Raw genomic sequence first — 18,216 nt, forward strand, 5'->3', positions numbered from 1 at the left:
AAATTTATTTTCAAATCAAATTATAAATTACGTGCCAAATTTAATTCTTATTCCAGTAGCCCCTTTTGCTCCCATTGGCCACATGAACGGTGGCGAAATGGACCAATGGTTCTGAAGAATATCTGAAATCCAGAGCGTTTTCGTGGGAATCTGAGCTTGCCTTTTTTCTTTTCCTTCGAGCCATTTATCAATTAATTTATTGATAAATATACCCATTGCTCATAAATAGGACCGAGCAGGATATAGGATAGATGACAATCTCTCCCACAGCGAAAGAAAAGAAACGAAGCACCACAGTTCCTAAACACACTAGGTCTTTGGTGAAGGAAAATACGAAAAGGGACTTCAAGGGCCCATCAATCGAAAAAGACCCCATCCCACCACTTCGGAAAGACTCATCATTTGCAAAAAATGGCTCTGCAAAAAAAGGGCCCGGTTCATCCGCCCCAGAGTTGCCATTCGGCTGCAATACAAGAGACACACCTACTAAAAACGATGCACAGCAGGCGTCTGAGGCCATTCTAGTGCAAAAACTGATGTCGTTGCTCCGGAGCGACATTGGATCTGGCACCAGCGCCGCTTCCTCCATTGCATCGATGACTTCTGAATCGACAGAGGGGAGCCTGATAAGCCCTTCTTCTTCTGTCGGATCTAGGAGAAAAAACTGGTGGAGCCAGTCCCAGTCGTTGCCAGGATCTTCCAACTCGATGACAACGCTGATACCCTGCCCCCGTTCCGCGGGGGCCTCGCTCTGCTCATCCGGGTCAAGTTCACCAGAACAGCTAATGAACCCGCTACTTGGACAGCTACCACTTTTCGGCTCTAGTGAGATGGTTCCACAGACCCCTGGAACAACAGTGCCGCTCTCGTTCGACGAAGCACTCAAAGCTATCCGTGAAAAGATGGCAACAGCCAGAAAAAAAAAGGGAGGAATCGATCCGCATGCACAGCTGGCCATCGTCAAGGGTATCATTCACTTGGCAGCGATGGCTGCAGAATGTACTGGCGCCCTTGTAGCAATGCCCATTGATGATGATGAAGATCATGACCAAAATTCTGATGTCCAAGAACCGTGTGGCGCCCAGGTTGACACCCAACCTAACGTTCGAAATAGCGCCATCAACTTTGGAAACTCGGAGGGCGAAGGGCGCCCTGTATCGACGCCTCCAGGTAGTGACTTGTTGCGAATAGACCTGACAGCTTCTGCTGAGGTACTCAGGGCTGAAGGCATGCACATGCTCAAACGGCTGGCATCAAGTGGAAATGGCAGGCATCCGCTTCCAGAGGCCCAATGCTTCTTGGCGCAGCTGCTAAGAGGCCATGGCGACCAGCGCCTGTGCATCAAGACAAACATGGACCGTGCCTTTTCTCTTTCGCTGCAGGCATCTAAACATGGGCTTTCTGAAGCCATCTTTTGGACTGCACTCTCTTACGAGCGGGGCATGGGTGTTCGGAAAGACGCCGCCCGTGCAGTCACCTTTTATCGCAAGGCAGCCACACTTGGCCATGGGCGGGCCATGCACCGCCTCGCCATTATTTTACAGCATGGACAGCTTGGAATGGCTCAGGCGCCAAAGGAAGCCTTCACGTGGCTCAAGAGGGCAGCCTCAATAGGATCTATTCCGGGAGCCATCCACGACCTGGCGCTAATGTTTGAGCACGGAAATGGCAACAGCATCGCTATCCCCGACGATTCCTATGCTCTCGAGCTATTTAAAAAGGCCTCTGCAATGCGATATGCGCCCTCAATGGTAAAGCTGGGAACATGTTTTGAATACGGACGCCTTGGATGTCCGCTTGATCCTAGGAAGTCTATTGAATGGTATCGCAAAGCGGCCGAGCTGGGAGATCCCGCTGCTGAACTGGCGCTCTCAGGCTGGTACCTTACAGGCGCTAAAGAAGCCAGTGGCAGTGACGTCGAGGGAGATGGGGTGATCCTGCCGCAGTCGGACAAAGACGCCTATGCTTGGGCAAAACGTGCTGCTGAGCGTCGGGATCCCAGGGCCGAATATGCCCTCGGTCGGTACTGTGAGCTGGGCGTTGGTCTTGATGCACCAGCTCTACAAGAGGCGCTACATTGGTACAGTCGAGCGGCGCTGCAGGGCCACCGTAAGGCGAAAAGACGGAGAGCCGAGCTCAAAAAGAGCATCCGGTTCTCCTCCTCCGAGACTTTTTCTACGTCTTCAAGCTCTATCCGTTTTGTCAAATCGTTGCTATCTGGCGGGCGTTGGGGTTCGTGACATGTGTTTTATTAATCAAATTAAATAAGAAAATTTATAACCAAATCCGGATCCGGATCCTGGCCGTAACTTTAATTAAAACGCGGCAGCAACTTCAATTAAAACGCGGCAGCAATTGGCCAGTTTTGGTAAAATTACGACAAAGCGATAAGCGGCGGATCAATGGCGGGTCTTTAAGCATGCAAGTCAAAATCCGAATTCCTATCCTCGCCATTGATCCCAATTTATTCGAAAGGTGAATTTGAGGTTATCGGCCTGCCAGAAAATTGATCGTGCTCATCCAAAGTGAACTTACCGAATCCCGAAAAAATTGGCCATATTGAATGGCGAATTTTGCAAAAAATTGCTGGAGAAAGTTTCGAGCTAGCAAATCCCTTATTTGCCTCTCTTTCCAGCACCAATGTTTTTTAATCTTCACCGCTGTGTGGTGGTGAATTCTGGATCTATACCCAAGAAAGACATGTTGCTTATAAAAGAAATGCGGCACAATTTGTTTTTTTTCTAACCTATTCTTAAGATGCGGGGCTTCTGGGAGATGGTAAAGCAAAAAATCCTACAGGTTTTGCATTGGCTTTTTAACGCTCTAAAGCGAACTGCCCCATTTTAAGCGAAACTTTGGATCAGCATGGCCCCTTAATAGAACCAATAACGAGGGTTCTCAACTGTCAATATCACCTTGCCTTGGGGTTTCCCCGTTACACAGTGCCAAACTAATTATCAAAAAAAACACATCGACTTACACAAGAGTTGCCGGGGATGTTGGGAGGAAAGGAAACTCCCTTAAATGGTAGCTACGAAGGCGCGAATAAGTCCCTGTTTCTTTGAAAAACTTGGCTTTAATCGAATAAACTTATGGCCTTGCGACACATCGCTATCGATCCAAACAAAGAGCCTCGTTTGAATCAGAAAGACCCTTTGCAGGCGTGTGGATCGCGCACTGAACGAGTTTCAAGTGTATCTCGGCAAAGCCTTGGAATTGGCAATAATTTTTAACTTTTCAATTTATCCCATGGAGGAGGATGAGCAATGGGAACTTGTCCAACAGACTCATCAAGAAGATGAAATTCCAAATCAAGATGGCGACACATCTATTGGCGCGAAGAAAAGAGCAAAGGCGGGTCACTCAGCAACCCTTCTTGCTTTGATTTTCAAAGCGGAGATTTTATGCACCGTGCATCTTTTAAGGAAGCTCTTTCATCAATGTGACATTGCCGAGGTAAAATAAAACTTTCATTGCAGGCAATGTTTATCTCGAAATTGCCGGCCGCTGCATCCGTCTCATCATCCTCGTCATCAAAGTCTAGAATTAAGGATCTTGTATCCCTTTCGGCTATTGAAGATGGCAATGAAAACAACTGGGCATGTCGCCAATTGGAATGGCTCTGCCACCATCTTGGCATCCGATGCCGGATTGCCGCGGGCATTGGCTCGCTTGCCGGGAACCCCTCCAAGACATGCTGGGAGCGGCAGTTGTGGAATGAGATTTATGATCCAAAGGAGTGCCGCTGGATTTGTAAAGCGTGGCCGTCTAATTGTAGGCGTTAGATCTTCACCAACTTCAAGCGGAAATAAGCCCATCATCGATGATCCAGCCGGCATCATCATGGATCTTGAAGACTGGATTCCAATGATTGTGGTTTCTGCGGAGAGAAGTTCCGGAAGCCCAAATGCGAGCGGAAAAAAGACAATCCTAACGCAAGACATCACATTAAGGCATTTGCAACTCTTTTTATTTCCTGCAGGTACTCAATACCTATGGACCAGCGAATCACGCTCACGTTGGCTTCTCGTCGCGCATCTGCCATCAAGGCAATACAGGGCTTTCTTTCCCAAAGAATGGGGCCCGGGGAGCCTGAAGAGCGTCAGTCGTGGATCCACGATGCCCTGGGGTCTTTTTCGGCCACCAAAAGGCCTTTGAAGGCCTTTCAGCACATCTTTGCAGCAAAATCGTCACTCGGAAAATACGAGCTTCTTGCCCTCAATGCTGAACCCGTCCAAAACGAAGACATTTATCTTCGAGCCGATGTTTTCAGAGTAAGCGAACTTTACCAAGCAAATAGGGCCGATCCAAAGAGGCTTGGCACCAGCAGGGCATGGAGATCATTGGCGAAGGCAGCGGCAAGAATGGCATATACGGGCCTTGGGATGTCACAAGAATCTCAGCGCCATCGATTACAGAAGAGGTAGGCCGTCTGCTAACTACATACATGTCGCCAACTTTGATCCGCTCAATTGGTATTAACTAGCAGGGCAAAATTCCGAGAAACGCACACGGGAACATTTATCTTTTTACGCCGTGGATGATTCCCCACGGGTGCGTGCATTTGAAGGCACTGCCGATTGCTGCTGGAACGGCCATTCGAAGAGCCGGCATTGAGGTCGCAGATGCTGTGGTATGGAAAGAGTCTTTTTCGTAGGTTGGCTTTGTTTTCAAAGGCGGAAATTCCATACGAGCTGCAATCAAAGGAGTGGTGATCTTCAAAAAGGATTTGATAGCCGTTTTTCACGTCCTACGAGACAATCTAGCCAGACAACGAATAGAAGATGCCCTTGCGCATCGAAATCTACTGGCCGAGCGGTGGAGATGGATTCTACGCAAAACGATCACCCTTCTCTCTTTTGAGAAGAGGACCCATCCCACGTAAATTGGCTGCACAATACCGGGTCGGCACTGGTGATGCATGCCACGTGTGGGCTAATAATAAATTAACGGGCGGCTGCCACAATTTGGAAAATAAACTTTAACGCACCTGACTTTTAACAGCATTGTTTCGACAAATGTCCAACCCTACGGACAAGCATGACTGCAGCAATGCAGCGCTGATGTGCATTGATTGCTTTACACCACTCAGAGGCCAAGTTACGGATCTTCTTATTAGCTCGCTTTTGCAGCTCGCAAAATGCATCGTACATGCACGCATTGACAAAAGCAGACAGACGAATGCGGCCGCCATCTCCCTTCGCTACCAAAGCTTGTGGCCCATTTACACAGGTTTGTTTGAGATAACTTTTCGTAGCGTTGGAACGTGGCAGTGGAAAAGAACCCGGCTGCTCCTCGTGCTCGCACATCTCAAAGTCGCTGCTGGTCTTCCTTGAGCTTTTATGGCTTGCAGAATGCCCACATTGCAAAAAGGAACGCGCTTTGTGGAGCGCGTGCACTATTCCCCAGACACCTGATGGCGATTCTGCCATCAAGCTCGCAGCGCCTCTTGCGTGCTKCGGTGCTAGAAGAGCCATAACCTACCCCACTGCGTTCTCGATTTTTCTTGGGCTTTTTGCAGATGAGCGAGATCTTTCCTCCTCGGTGCGTGTACCATATTCTTTGCTTGTGCTTGAATTTGCCATGCAGTTGGTTTTGCTACAATTGGATGTGGGTCCATCCGCACTTTCCGTGGCCCTCGATCAGCATTTAAAGACCTCGCTGCTCCAAGATCACCAATTCTTGTGGAGATCAGTGGATGAATGGTCCACCTTTGAGAAGAGCGTTTCTCGTCGGCAAAAGGAGGTGTTTTCGCCTTTCTTATTCGTAGATGCACCATATCGTTAAACAACTTGGCTCCGCCGATCGGTCTGCTCACGCAGCAATCATTTCATCCCTCAGAAGTAAATATTCTGTCGATGACTTTGAAAAATCTCTGGCACTGTTTTGTGTATCTCTCATTGGTGGGGTTGAACATCCGCCAAAAGAAGCAATACGTGAGATTGAAAAGTACGTTGAGGTCCACAAATCAACACTCAATGAGCTCAAAGATTCCGGTGCCGATTCCGTTTTACATGCCCCACTGCACGACTCGTCGTGTGTTCCTTTGAACTGGCTGCACGAGCAGGCTGGAGGAGTCGAATGTTTCAATAGTATCATCTCCGGGGAACATGCAGAAATTGTGAGCTTTTTTGATTCCTACGCCAATAACTCGGACATTCTTTACTTGAATACCCAAACTCAAGACCTCGCCACAGACATCTCCAAGCAAACCGTGCTTTGCACGGACTTGCCAAACTATTCAGAGGACGTTAGACCGCAAAAATCCCTATTAGAGCGCAACGAAACCGCGGTCAAATGTTCTTGGAATGACGACGAGGAAGGGGGAACCCCATCAGGAGCCGGCGAAATAAACATTCCTCAGACCGAAGAAATCAAAATTGGCGGGGAAGAGGACGTTCCGCTTGTGGCTGCTCATCTGGAGGAGCATGCTGGGCCAAGCACACGATCAAGTGCCGAATTAAACCTTCAGCTGGCATCAGCCTCCGTTAAATCTCCGTCAAAAAGAACCGTTGAGCCTGTATTTAGTTCCAGAAAGAGGCGCTTTTTTTCGGAGCAAGAGATATCCTCCCTTGTGGAAGGCTATAAGCGATTTGGCCCCAGATGGACCCTCATCTTGGACTCTTATCCGTTCAGCGGGAGGTCTCCCGTTGATCTCAAAGACAAAATTAGAAACCTGAAAAAGTCTGGACTGTTGACTGTCATTGAGAAGGAGATCAGTTGAGGTCCGAACCTATCAACAATAAAACCTTCGAAATTCGGTCAAAACAGCGAGAGGGAAGCGGAGCGGAGCGGGAGGCATGCACTTATTTGTGGCCGGTAATAAATTTTTTAAAAACATGTTCGACTGGAGTCTGGTTGTCCCTGGATATGCTGCTGCACCGTCCCAAGGGGACCGGTCTAGCTCATCAATTGACGATGACAGATTATTAGAGGATTCTTCACTACTAAGCAGAATAGACCAAAAGCTTGGATCCATTTTTACACCTGCAACCATTGAGGCTGTTCAAGAGTCGTGTCCTTTTGTTGCGGCTAGAAATGGAATCATCGGATTTGGCTTTGGCGGAATATTGGGTCTATTCATGTCGGGCATGGGCTCTCCCCCGCTCGACGCCACAGGTGCAACAGCACCGGTGACCGTTCGATCTGTGCTACAAGAAATGTCCTCCAAAACATGGTCGTCTGCAAAGAATTTGGGCAAAGTAGCTGTTATTTTTTCGACGACCGAATGCATCATTGAAGGAGTATTTGATACCATCACTAAGCTTGAGTAGTACAGAGCAAAGCACGACATTTACAACGTTGCTTACGCCGGGTGCATTTCGGGCGGTATTCTTGGGGCAAAAAGTACGGTTCACCAGCCTTTTTACCATAGGCGGTCCAAAGTCTGCCCTACTCGGCTGTGCCGGATTTGCCGCCTTTTCGGTTGCCATTGAGGCTTACATGAATAGGAGCTGACACGTGAATAGGAGCTGACACATAAATAGGAGCTGACACATGAACACGGACCGGCACATCAACGCAAACCAACACATCGACAAGAGCTGAACCACTCTTTATTTACATAAATTATCGCTTCAGATTGGGACATCCAAAGCAGGGGGCTTCACCCACCACCCAGCGTCATCCTTTTCTGGGCTATTTAAATTTTTTACACACTCAGAGCCAAAAGTTGATGCCTTTGGTAACGTGTCGCGCCGTCAAGATGTACACGGGTTACTAACATTTATTTGCATAGAGCCTGGTCCATTCTTTGGCTAGCAAGGTAAAATCGCATCCGCAAACACTAACCTGTCCCAATGGCCGTCTCCTCGTTTGCCTTCCATGCAGCAGCGACGTCGTTGGCGAGCGGGTCGTCCGGATTTGGCGAGGCCAAAAGCGCCTGGATTGATAGCAAAACTGTTCTAATTTGCAAGGCAGGGCTCCATTTGTCTAAAAATAGACGCTGTAATTGGGGCGGTCGCGTACCTTTCAGAATGTCAAGACAGATGCGGCCAAGCCGGTCGATGTTCGGGTGGTACACCCGGGTCAAAAACCGGACCTTGGGCGGCGACATTGGATACTCTTCGGGAAGATACATCTCCAATGAAAACGCGCCATCTATTTGAGAAAGGGCAAAGGAACAACTTTCATATGGGCTTTGAAGGGGTCCATCGATGATCACGTCAAATTGCCGCACATTGTTTTCATGCGGAATAGCTGATATGCCGGGCACAGGGTCGGATTGCAGCCGCTCACACTCCTGCACAATGAAACGCAAACCCTGACCTTGAGAATTCGCTTCGATAGCATTGGGCGATAAAATCAAATCTACAAAATTTTATTTCCATCACGAATATTAAATATTAAGAGCCGTCCAAAAGTGTAGACATCGGGAAAACGCCAAGCTGCAGCAGCACGGAAATCGATTTCAACACAATGGTTTTTATGGCGCTGCGGATGACCTCCTCGGGCTGGAGCGAGCCGACGGTTTCGACTGAAAAATAAAACCTTTCCGGCTCAAGGCGGTCGAGCGCAAGCGCATCTTCTGGCCTTGGATATTTTTTCTTTGGATCGGAATTTGGGCTTTTGGGCCTATACAAAAGCCAGTTTTGCATACCATTCGCTCTCGGCATCCTCTTCAATCCACAGGGTGGCATGCTTCAGCTGGTTGTCGGGGTCATATTCGAATCCGACCGCAGAAACAGGCGACCATTTCGAATGCTCCTTTCCAACACCCTATCGGTAAGCCCGAATAAGCTTGCAACCTTTCTGGCAAAGGCGCGAAGGCTGATCTCTTGGCCCCGGGCAAGTGTGGCTATCGTGATTGGTCCGGAGGTCCGGTCTCCGAATCCCCCGATCGGAACGACGTCTGGGTTTTGGGAGATCAAATCGCGAGACGTGACATCCCGTCTGTCTGCATCTTCGGAACAGCGCACATTGAGCGTCAGTTCGACACAACACTCGACACAGCTCCCGGGACACTGGCAGTCGCGTGGAAACTTGAACTTTTCGTGTGTGTGCGAAGTGAGCGGGATCAGCCCCAACCTGTGGGCCAAGAACTCGTCATTCAAAACACTGGTGTTGGACTCATACAGCACCGTATCGATTGCAATTGTCGGCACCTCCGCCAGAAGAACACGACGAAGCGCATTGGCAAAGCTGAAAATCACAACAAATCCACAATACCTGAGCGATGAATTGACAAGCGAAAATTTGATCGTATCGTCCGTGAGCTCGGAAATCCTCACCGCTATGGAAGCGTTCGAAGAGGAGGAGGAGTGCGTAGCCTGCATGGTGGGTGGTCTGTAATTCAAATTATCGGCTTGAATTTAAAATTAAAGGCAGGGCTAAAATTAAACTTACAACACCCCTGCAGCTGCTATTTGCAATTTTTTGTTTTTCGCTAAAATGTCGTCCAAACTCGCTGATCTTGCCCGCACGAAAATCATGAAGCCCACGTCGGCAGTCGTGTCTCCCGTGGAGATGAAGCTTGCAGAGTGTTTTGTTGACCTCGAGTCGCACAATGCCGATCTCCGTGCAGAGCTTCGTTCGTTCCGCTTCTATTCGGTCAACGAGGTCGACTGCACCGCCACCTCTGGCCGTCGTGCGCTTGTTGTGTACGTGCCGGTGTCGCAGCTTGCTGCGTTCCGTCGCATTTCAAGCAAGGTTGTCACCGAGCTCGAGAAAAAGTTTTCCGACAAGCACATCATGTTTGTTGGACGCAGAAAGATCGAGACCAAGGCCAAGCGCACGGCTCCTCTTGCAAAGCAGAACCGCCTTTATTCTCGAACGCTGACGTCTGTCCATGAAAAGATCCTCGACGATCTTGTCTCGCCCTTTGAGATTGTAGGCAAGCGCACCCGCTTCAACCGTGACGGCTCGCGCGTCATGAAAGTGCTGCTTGATCCAAAAGACCGACATGCAGTAGAGGCAAAGATTGAGACCATGGCCTCCGTCTATGGCCGCCTGACAGGAAAAGCCATCGTCTTTGAGTTCCCCACCAACATGATCATTTCCTAATTAAACAGAGCACAACTTGAGCCACGTTGACACATTTTAAATTTTCTTCAATTTTTCGTTAACTTTGACAATGCAGTCGCAAACCGGGCATGGTGCTGCAATTTCGTCGCTTGCGAGCGGCTCTTCCATTGCCGCCTTGGATGGCCGCCTCGCAGCCTCCCCAAACGCAAGGGTCCCATGTGTGGAGATAGCCTCAAGCTCCTCGTCCATGGATGAAATTACAATTCGAAAGAGCTCCTCGCCCATGAGATCCTCGTTTGCACCGAGGCCGCCAGCTGACCTCGCTGCATGTAAAGACTATAGTTCACACATACGGATTGCGGTGCTTGGAGACGGTACACCGCGGTTTTTATTGTAGCCGATGTCGGGAAATCTTCGCTCATATACTCGATGCTGGAAAACAGATACTACGAGGCAGAGGTGCAAAGTCGATCTCTTTACACTCCTAGGTGCCTGAAAGGTATCCCGAGATCGAAATTCCATACGATTCTCTTGCAGACAGCGTCTCTTTGACCATCATTGACACCTCTGGTACGCAATGGAGATTTATTCAAAGGGTTTTCTAGCGCCATGATCGAGAACGAAATCCGGAGGTCAAATGTGGCTATCCTTGTGCTTGATTGCCTGTCGCCTTCGTTGGAAGATTCCGTTTCGCGCGTGCGAGAATATTGGATGCCTCTTATTGGCCGCACAAATGGGCAGGTTTGCTGATTCCCTTTATGTGCTGAGATCCCCGTTGTTATTGCCTCGAACAAGGCCGACGCGATAGCCCACTCCAAATCCGCACTGGATGAACGTCTGGTTTCTTTGATTGCAGATTTCCAGCCAACGATTGAGAGCATCGTGGAATCCTCTGCACGCACGCTGATGAATGTGACCGAGCTTTTCTCTTTTGCCGTACGAGCTGTTCTCTATCCCAGGCTTGCCTTGATGGATTACAAATCCGAGGTATGCTGATGCAGGCTTTCTTTAGAAGCTGCGGACAGAGGCCGTCACCGCTTTCTGCCGCATCTTTCAAATCCTGGACCACAACAACGACGACTCTTTGGATGATAACGAGCTCTATCAATTCCAAGTACGCTGCCTGTGCAATGTCTTTCCTAGATGTGCTGTTTTGGCGTGCCGCTCCATTCCCAAGAAATTGAAGAGCTGAAGGCTACGCTTCGGTCTCAAGATGATCCTCGCGGACTTATCGATGCCTCTGGCGGCATTTCGCTTCAAGGTTGTCAAGCGCCCGTCGCTAACAAAGATAGGCTTCCTTGCCCTGCAGCGGGTATTCATCATCCAGGGCCGTCTGGAAACCGTGTGGACAATTCTTCGCAAATACGGCTACTCCACCACACTGCCCGTGCTTAGGGAGGAATATCTGCATCCAAGGTGGGGCGTGCATTTCCCCTTTTGTTTTAGCCTTGGCGATATTCCAGAAGGCTCGTCCTGTGAGCTCACCCCGGCTGGGTATCATTTTATCTTGTCGCTGTTCAATCGCCATTCACGCAACAATGACGGCTCCATCACCTGGAATGACTTGGAGTCTTTGTTTTCTCTCGTTCCAAATGGAAATCCGTGGATCGGCACTGGATTTCCTCACGGCACAAGCATAAATGAAAAGGGCGAACTGGCACTCCACGGATATTTGACGCAGTGGTCGTACGTGTGCGTTTTTATTTTAGAATGATGGCCATGTTGGACCCGCGGCATACAATGGAGGTTTTGGCCTATCTGGGCTGGTCGGAGGGCTCCGTCAGAGCCGCCATAAAAGTCACAAAGCCCAGGGAAAGGCCGTCGCGCAACCAGAGCAATCAATGGCAGTCACACCGAAGAGTGTACCGAATTGCTGTCGTTGGGCCTCGTGGCTGTGGAAAGGTGGAGTTGCTTACCGCTTTTTTATTTCCAGACATCGCTGCTGCGTAGATTTGTCGATCGACAGATTGTGGAGGGCGAGCTTTGTCCGGAAATCCAATTTGGCCTCGGTCCGTGGGCCACGTTTGAAGCCGTGAACACGGTTGAGTATGGCCCAGAGGTGCGAAACTTTGTGCTCGAGGAAATGCCGTGGGAGGACACACAGCGCATTCTGATGGATCGCTCCTACTTGCAAAACTGCGATGCAATCATCGGTATTTACGATTCGTCCGATGCACTTTCCTTTGCGCAGCTGGCAAACCTATTTCGGGCATGCTCGCGATCTGGAATCCCCATCAAGGGCCGTCTTTCGTCCTCTGCCTATTCATCCTCCATCACCATCGACGAAATCCCTGTGGTCATCATTGCCAATAAGAGCGATCTGGCATTTCAAAAACAGGTTTTTCGCAGCCCCTAATACTCTAGAAATATCCGGTGCAACCTGACGAATTTGCCCGCTCCAAAAAATGGATGCAGATCTTTTCCTTCAGCATGAAGATAGACGATGAAAAGCTGCAAGAATTTTGGCATCTCATGATGCGAGTCATTTTCGATCCGTAAGCGCGCGATCCGTTCATCGTTTAACGCTTAGGAGCCTGTCAATGACCCACCACTACTCGCCTTCTCTTGGACGCTGGGTAGTTGGCGCCGGCAGTGTTTTCGTGGCGGCCACTGTTCTTTTTGTCGCATTCAGGGCATACTCAAAGTTCGGTAAAAAGCCGTAAACGGCTAATAAACGACCAAATCACCTGTGATTGTGTCACCCCAGCCCATGTGCGGTTTTAAACTAATGCTCTCCAGTAAGCTCGCAAACATTTTCGCCCATACTTGAGCGGAGACCGATTTCAATGACTACATGAAACCTCCACGCAACATGGCACTTTATCGTGTGGCTTTGGTGCGAATCATAGCCCTACAAAAACAAAAAATAAACCCCATCGGCGCAAAAGTCAACCCGGATATCATAAACCACAGCACGGGTAAAGACTCCACCCCAAGTATTTCATAGCGGGGTGTGCTTTTTTCAGCCAAATGTCACACCAATGCCAGCGCTGCTTTGCTGAAAAGTCGGGATAGGCATAGAGTAATCGACCTTGAAGTTCTCAATTTCAAATGACATGGTGATACTAGACCTTTGCCGCCACCGCATCAAGGCTAGCCAGATCCTTGATTTTTTCCAACACATCTGGTTCATTGATGAAACCCTTATAAGGGGGCAAATTTATTGCATCGTCAACAGCTATCAAATGTTGAGAAGAAAACAAAAAGGGGTTTCGGCGCTTGCAAATGGAGTTTCCGGGTTGGTGCATCTTTCACAAAGATATGCCTTTTGAATCCATCGGCGCTATATTTAGGATTTTTGCGATTGCAAAGCTCGGCGGCAAAGTAGAGTAAATCAAAAGCGAAAACAGATGTTAGAGAAAAAAGAATTTCCAAGGCATCGATCGAATTGAGACGACATAAAACACCAAGGAAAGGTTGGATAAAGTTGGACATGCGAGCACCATACGGGGGTGTAAAAACTCGAGCTTTTGCTGTAAATCTGCCGGATCAGATTTACAACTAAGATGATGAGCGCTGAAATTATATATGCGCTTTTTGAGGTCAGAATGGCGCGTTTCATATTGCTGGGTTGGAAGCCCCCAAGGGCTAGAGCTGGATCATTGGATTAAATGGTTATATTGAATTTGAGAAGCAGAATGCTGATGTATTATAACCAGACAGATGCTGAAAAGAAAAAAATCTTGGAATTGTGAACAAAATTGCTGGAGATAATATTGGGGACGTAACCAAACAGTATGTTGGTGCTGGCTTTGCATGTTTACAAAATTTGAGAGCACGGCGCACATAAAAATGGATTGTCGCTGTTACAATTGGAAAAACTTTCAATGAGACGCTTGTCTTTGAAAGAAACTGTTGCTCCAGACTGGACATTATTTCCCAAGAAAATATTGCTTTAATCACATATCAAAGAGGCTGAGGCCCTAAATTCGAATGCTCGAGTGAAGGTAAGGCTTCAATAGTATTTAATGCTTGAACAGTGGCGTCAAGTACGCTACAAAAATTGTGCAGAAAGTTGTTGATTGGAACAGCGGCAATGATTGAAAAAAGAACACCGAAAGTGCAACAGTGCGGTTTTTAATTAAAAAATGCACATCAACATAACATTAATTTTACCACCCTTTTCCATTGGTTGGATGCACTTTTTAAGAATAAAAAAAGAGCCATCACTGCATAGGACTTATGATGCGGCATTAAATACCGGTTGGGTCATTTTCGATCATCATCTGGGAATCTCAGATGGGGTCCTGCGAGCCAAAAAATATGCCTAGCTTATGATATCGTATTGCACCTTGGGCATATTGCCAAGGCCCATTCTGATGGCTCAAGACATGGCCCTTCGATTCTATATCAAGGACGCCCTTTTAAAAGTATCACTTGACTATGTCTGGCTGTGATATATTTTTCCTGGCTGATTGGCTGCTGATAGCTTGCAGTAAACGGGGCAATTTAATTAGACACGCAATAAATCAGCATATTGATATTTAAGAATCCTCTTCGTCGTGCATGTCAGGAAATGAAACTGCTTTTGCCTTTTGTTTTGGCTGCCTTTGGATTTGCGAATCTTTTTTTTCGCATCTCCTCAAGCCCGGTCAATTTCACAGATGCTCCTCCGACCGAATTTATGGAAGATCCTTGTGACCATTCGATGAAATACAATGCCACTCAATTTTCTGGCCTTGTAGCTGAGCTCGACCAGCTCACTTCCCTCACCAATTCGATGAATAGCGAAAGGGGGCATGCAGTTTGCCCTCGCATTTTCCTTCGCAAAGAATTTCGAGACATGTCGCCGGCAGAATGGTCTCGCTTCAAGCGGGCCCTTTTGAAAATGATGGATGGATCCACCACCCCCCAAGCGAATACTGGCGAAGATGCGCTTCCGCCGCCAACTTCAATTACTTTCTGGACCCATCTCCATTTGGCTTCTGTTCCGCACGCACATGGTACGCCTCAATTTCTCCCCTGGCATCGGCTGTTTTTGCACAAGTTTGAACTCGCACTTCGGTTAATCGATCCTTATGTCACGATCCCTTACTGGGATTGGTCCTTGGATGCACCGAATCCAGCATCCTCCCCGATTTGGTCGCTGCCCTATTTAGGAACTGTCTATTCCGAAAGTGGCGATTGTATTAATTTTCCCGTTTTAAAATCGCCTCGTCCTCATTGCTTGAAGCGGAGACGAATATTTTCTCCCCAAAATGACCAGGCCGGTGCTGCTCCGTTTTACTCTGCAAAAACATTGAAGGCTGTAGTTGAAGACATGTCACTGACATATGACCGTTTCCGGGCTTTGATTGAGCTGGCACCCCACAATATTGTTCACGTGGCCATTGGTGGCTCTGAAGGGGACATGTCGTTCATGTCATCGCCGAACGACCCCATATTTTGGCTACATCACACGTTTATTGACAAACTTTGGGCTGACCACCAGGATCTTTCCATAGCGCAAAAGGGAAGGTTTTCTTCGCTCACCGATTACAATGGAGAAAACCCGCTTACACAAACGGATGTCTCTCTTTCCGACAGGCTTCGACCCTTTGAGGAATCCGTCCACGAGACAATGGATTATAGCGCACCTCCATTTTGCTACAAATATGCGCCGCCAAGAAAGGCGGTTGCCGCCTCTCTTGCAAGTAAAAGACATTTAGCGGATGCGATCCACATCCAGCGGCTTCCAGAACCGATCCCCAACTCTTGGCTGCGAATGCATCGCTTTAACATAAGCCAGGTACGAGAAGCCGAAACGATTCTCGCGATGATGATGGCTCGTGAGGCAAATTGAGCGTCAAATAAAATTTTGTCCCCATTTGAACTTGGCGGGAACTCGCCAATGGCTGACTTTTGTAATGGGCAGGTTGAAAATTTTCATAGCCGCCTCTTGTTTGCAAATAATTTAATTTTCATAGCCGCCTCTTGTTTACAAATAAATTAATTTATTATATCGATGATGCTTACTTAAGAGCAGACAGAGCAAGAGACTCCAAATCTTCGGAACTTATCGAAAGCGTAGTCGCGGTTGGACTCTGAGCACCATTTACAGACTTGAGCTTCCTCTTTTTCTCCCTTCTCTTTTCCTTTTCAAAGGCACGATCTCGATCATCGGCCTGGTGAAGTTCTTTAGATCGCTTTTCAAAGTACTCCCCAACCCTATTGGCAGACGTGTCAATCGATGTTTCTAGGATGAACTTGTATGGGTTTTTGGCGTTTCCATCCTCATCAAAGAGGATCCTGGTGCTTGGGCTTTGGGATGAATGTCCAAGCTCATTGATGGATGATCTCTTTTTCTTCGAATGATGCTTAGCAGCTACAATGAGTGCTTCTTCCTTTGTGTCGCGGCTAGGAGAGCCCCTGCCGGATGCTGCAGGTCCCTTTGGAACAAGAAGCTGCTCATCCTCGCTTTCGTCCAGGGTCTGGTGATCGAAATGCTTTTCTTGATTTCTGCTAAGGAATCGTGACTTTAGAGTGGAAATAAACTGCTTTACAGGGATTGGGATATCAGAAAGCCCCCAAGACTGGGAAAGCTTTAAAATATTCAACTCTTCAAGCATGACGCCGATGCGCTGAGAAAAGTCGACCTTATGGGCCGTCTTTATCAACAGCACGATCGATCGAATGTACGAGAGCATAGCGCACGAAGCTAGGTACTTGATTTCGGAAAACTGTGTGCAAATGGAGCCAATCTTTTCTTCCGTCGCCAATATCTAAGCGATCAAAAGCACGAAAATACCCCTACCTTTGAAGCACTCGGCGAAAGCTCTTGGCAGCTTGACAGTTTGGAAAGAAATGGAAAGGTGTCCAGCTCAAAAGGAGCGACAAACAACAGCGAGCTCCCGGTTGCTTCATACCGAGCGGTCCTTCCAGACCGATGGATGTATGTTTCCAGGGAATCAGGCGCATCCATATGTATGACCCAGTCGATAAGTGGGAAATCCAGGCCTCTCGATGCAATGTCTGTGGCAATCATTAGAGAGGCATTTCTGGCACAAAAGTCTTTGAACAACGCGATTCGCTTCATCTGTGATTGCTTCCCGTGAAGAGACGTAATTGGAATGCCTGGCTGCATTTTGCAAAAAAGCTCATAAATAAACCGCGCCTGCTTGCAAGAAGACACGAAAATGAGCATTTTACATTTCAAGTGTGTTTTGATGAAGGAAAAAAGAAAATCGATTTTCCTCTCAAACGGGACTCTCATGAAAAACTGCTGCAATTTGTCTGGCATTTGCAGCGATTGTGGCGTTTTTTGATCGTTTTTTTCCTTCTGGTCGTGCACCTGGATCGAAAGAGGGTCCCTCAACGATAGCCGTGCAAATTCATTGACACTATTTGCTAGCGTTGCAGAAAATAGCATGGTTTGTCTTGTGGATGGCGGAGGAAGACCGGCGAAGATCGCATTTATTGTTGCTGAAAATCCAAGCTCAAAGATCTTGTCGGCCTCATCCAGCACTAGGACCTTCAGCGAGCGGAGCTCAAAGCCTTCAGTCTGATCCATGTGCTGGAGAAGACGGCCAGGAGTGGCAATAATAATGTTCATTCGACATATGGTTGCCTTCTCTTGCTTGAGGGACTTTCCCCCGATCACAAGGCCAGCAGAAAGGGTTGAATAATGATGTCCTACCCTCTTTAAAACCTCAAACGACTGTAAAGCCTAGAAACATAAGTCAAACAAAAAGGCTTTACCAATTCACGGGTTGGAGATATAACCAGTGCAGAGGGACCATCTGAGCGCGTAATCTTCAGTCGAGACAAGATTTCTAGCATAGGAATCAGGAACGCAAGGGTCTTTCCAGATCCAGTTTTTGCCGTTGCCAGAATATCCCTTCCAAGGAGAATCTGTGGAATCACTGCCTGTTGAACATCGGTCATTTCAATATAGTTGGCCTTGTTGAGACCATTTAAGATTTGAGTGGAAAGCTGGACGTCCGAAAATTTCATAAAAAGCCGGAATTTGAAATTAAATTTTATTGTTTTAATTGCCAATGATTTCTTGAAAACTCGACTGATTCATACCAGACCCGGCATTGAGTCAAGATTGGAGCTGATATTGGCGATGCGAGCGACTGCATAGTTCCAGTCTACTCGATCGGAATGTGGTCGTATTATAATCCAAAAACGAAGCCCACATGCTAGTTCACATATCCGACATATAGTACGATCGGGGCAAAGCCCAACAGAGCCTGAGCTTGCTCATCAACTGACGCAACCAATGTGGATGATGCATGGGACTTTCATTAGTGAACCTAAGTAAGCCCAGAA

At 47.9% G+C, this 18,216-nt stretch overlaps 9 protein-coding genes across 9 annotated transcripts; 7 read left to right on the plus strand and 2 right to left on the minus strand.

The window, feature by feature from the left end:
• Positions 1-830: 830 nt before the first annotated feature.
• DI09_27p170 (extracellular protein SEL-1-like protein) lies at positions 831-2,240 on the plus strand (the record flags this gene model as incomplete). Its single annotated transcript, XM_013382751.1, has 1 exon — positions 831-2,240. One exon carries the CDS (start codon positions 831-833, stop codon positions 2,238-2,240), a length of 1,410 nt encoding a protein of 469 aa, XP_013238205.1.
• A 2,778-nt stretch (positions 2,241-5,018) lies between these two features.
• Positions 5,019-6,724, plus strand: DI09_27p180 (uncharacterized protein; the record flags this gene model as incomplete). Its single annotated transcript, XM_013382752.1, has 3 exons — positions 5,019-5,232; positions 5,282-5,724; positions 5,771-6,724. The coding sequence occupies 3 exons, from the start codon at positions 5,019-5,021 to the stop codon at positions 6,722-6,724; spliced, it is 1,611 nt and encodes a 536-aa protein (XP_013238206.1).
• Positions 6,725-6,839: 115 nt separating this feature from the next.
• DI09_27p190 (uncharacterized protein) lies at positions 6,840-7,274 on the plus strand (the record flags this gene model as incomplete). Its single annotated transcript, XM_013382753.1, has 1 exon — positions 6,840-7,274. One exon carries the CDS (start codon positions 6,840-6,842, stop codon positions 7,272-7,274), a length of 435 nt encoding a protein of 144 aa, XP_013238207.1.
• Positions 7,275-7,392: 118 nt separating this feature from the next.
• DI09_27p200 (ubiquitin-conjugating enzyme E2N) lies at positions 7,393-9,275 on the minus strand (the record flags this gene model as incomplete). Its single annotated transcript, XM_013382754.1, has 5 exons — positions 7,393-7,544; positions 7,792-8,310; positions 8,382-8,476; positions 8,600-8,706; positions 8,748-9,275. The coding sequence occupies 5 exons, from the start codon at positions 9,273-9,275 to the stop codon at positions 7,393-7,395; spliced, it is 1,401 nt and encodes a 466-aa protein (XP_013238208.1).
• Positions 9,276-9,390: 115 nt separating this feature from the next.
• DI09_27p210 (40S ribosomal protein S7) lies at positions 9,391-10,002 on the plus strand (the record flags this gene model as incomplete). The annotated part of the gene is made up of 1 exon (XM_013382755.1): positions 9,391-10,002. One exon carries the CDS (start codon positions 9,391-9,393, stop codon positions 10,000-10,002), a length of 612 nt encoding a protein of 203 aa, XP_013238209.1.
• A 70-nt stretch (positions 10,003-10,072) lies between these two features.
• Positions 10,073-10,360, plus strand: DI09_27p220 (uncharacterized protein; the record flags this gene model as incomplete). The annotated part of the gene is made up of 1 exon (XM_013382756.1): positions 10,073-10,360. One exon carries the CDS (start codon positions 10,073-10,075, stop codon positions 10,358-10,360), a length of 288 nt encoding a protein of 95 aa, XP_013238210.1.
• A 212-nt stretch (positions 10,361-10,572) lies between these two features.
• Positions 10,573-12,319, plus strand: DI09_27p230 (mitochondrial Rho GTPase; the record flags this gene model as incomplete). Its single annotated transcript, XM_013382757.1, has 5 exons — positions 10,573-10,704; positions 10,759-10,950; positions 11,107-11,294; positions 11,410-11,649; positions 11,914-12,319. The coding sequence occupies 5 exons, from the start codon at positions 10,573-10,575 to the stop codon at positions 12,317-12,319; spliced, it is 1,158 nt and encodes a 385-aa protein (XP_013238211.1).
• A 2,160-nt stretch (positions 12,320-14,479) lies between these two features.
• Positions 14,480-15,745, plus strand: DI09_27p240 (uncharacterized protein; the record flags this gene model as incomplete). Its single annotated transcript, XM_013382758.1, has 1 exon — positions 14,480-15,745. The coding sequence occupies one exon, from the start codon at positions 14,480-14,482 to the stop codon at positions 15,743-15,745; it is 1,266 nt and encodes a 421-aa protein (XP_013238212.1).
• Positions 15,746-15,856: 111 nt separating this feature from the next.
• Positions 15,857-17,982, minus strand: DI09_27p250 (uncharacterized protein; the record flags this gene model as incomplete). The annotated part of the gene is made up of 5 exons (XM_013382759.1): positions 15,857-15,875; positions 15,919-16,664; positions 16,691-17,608; positions 17,641-17,946; positions 17,971-17,982. The coding sequence occupies 5 exons, from the start codon at positions 17,980-17,982 to the stop codon at positions 15,857-15,859; spliced, it is 2,001 nt and encodes a 666-aa protein (XP_013238213.1).
• Between the last annotated feature and the right edge of the window lie 234 nt (positions 17,983-18,216).

This window comes from Mitosporidium daphniae (assembly GCF_000760515.2).
Source record: "Mitosporidium daphniae strain UGP3 chromosome Unknown contig-27, whole genome shotgun sequence".
Taxonomy (NCBI): Eukaryota; Fungi; Microsporidia; genus Mitosporidium; species Mitosporidium daphniae.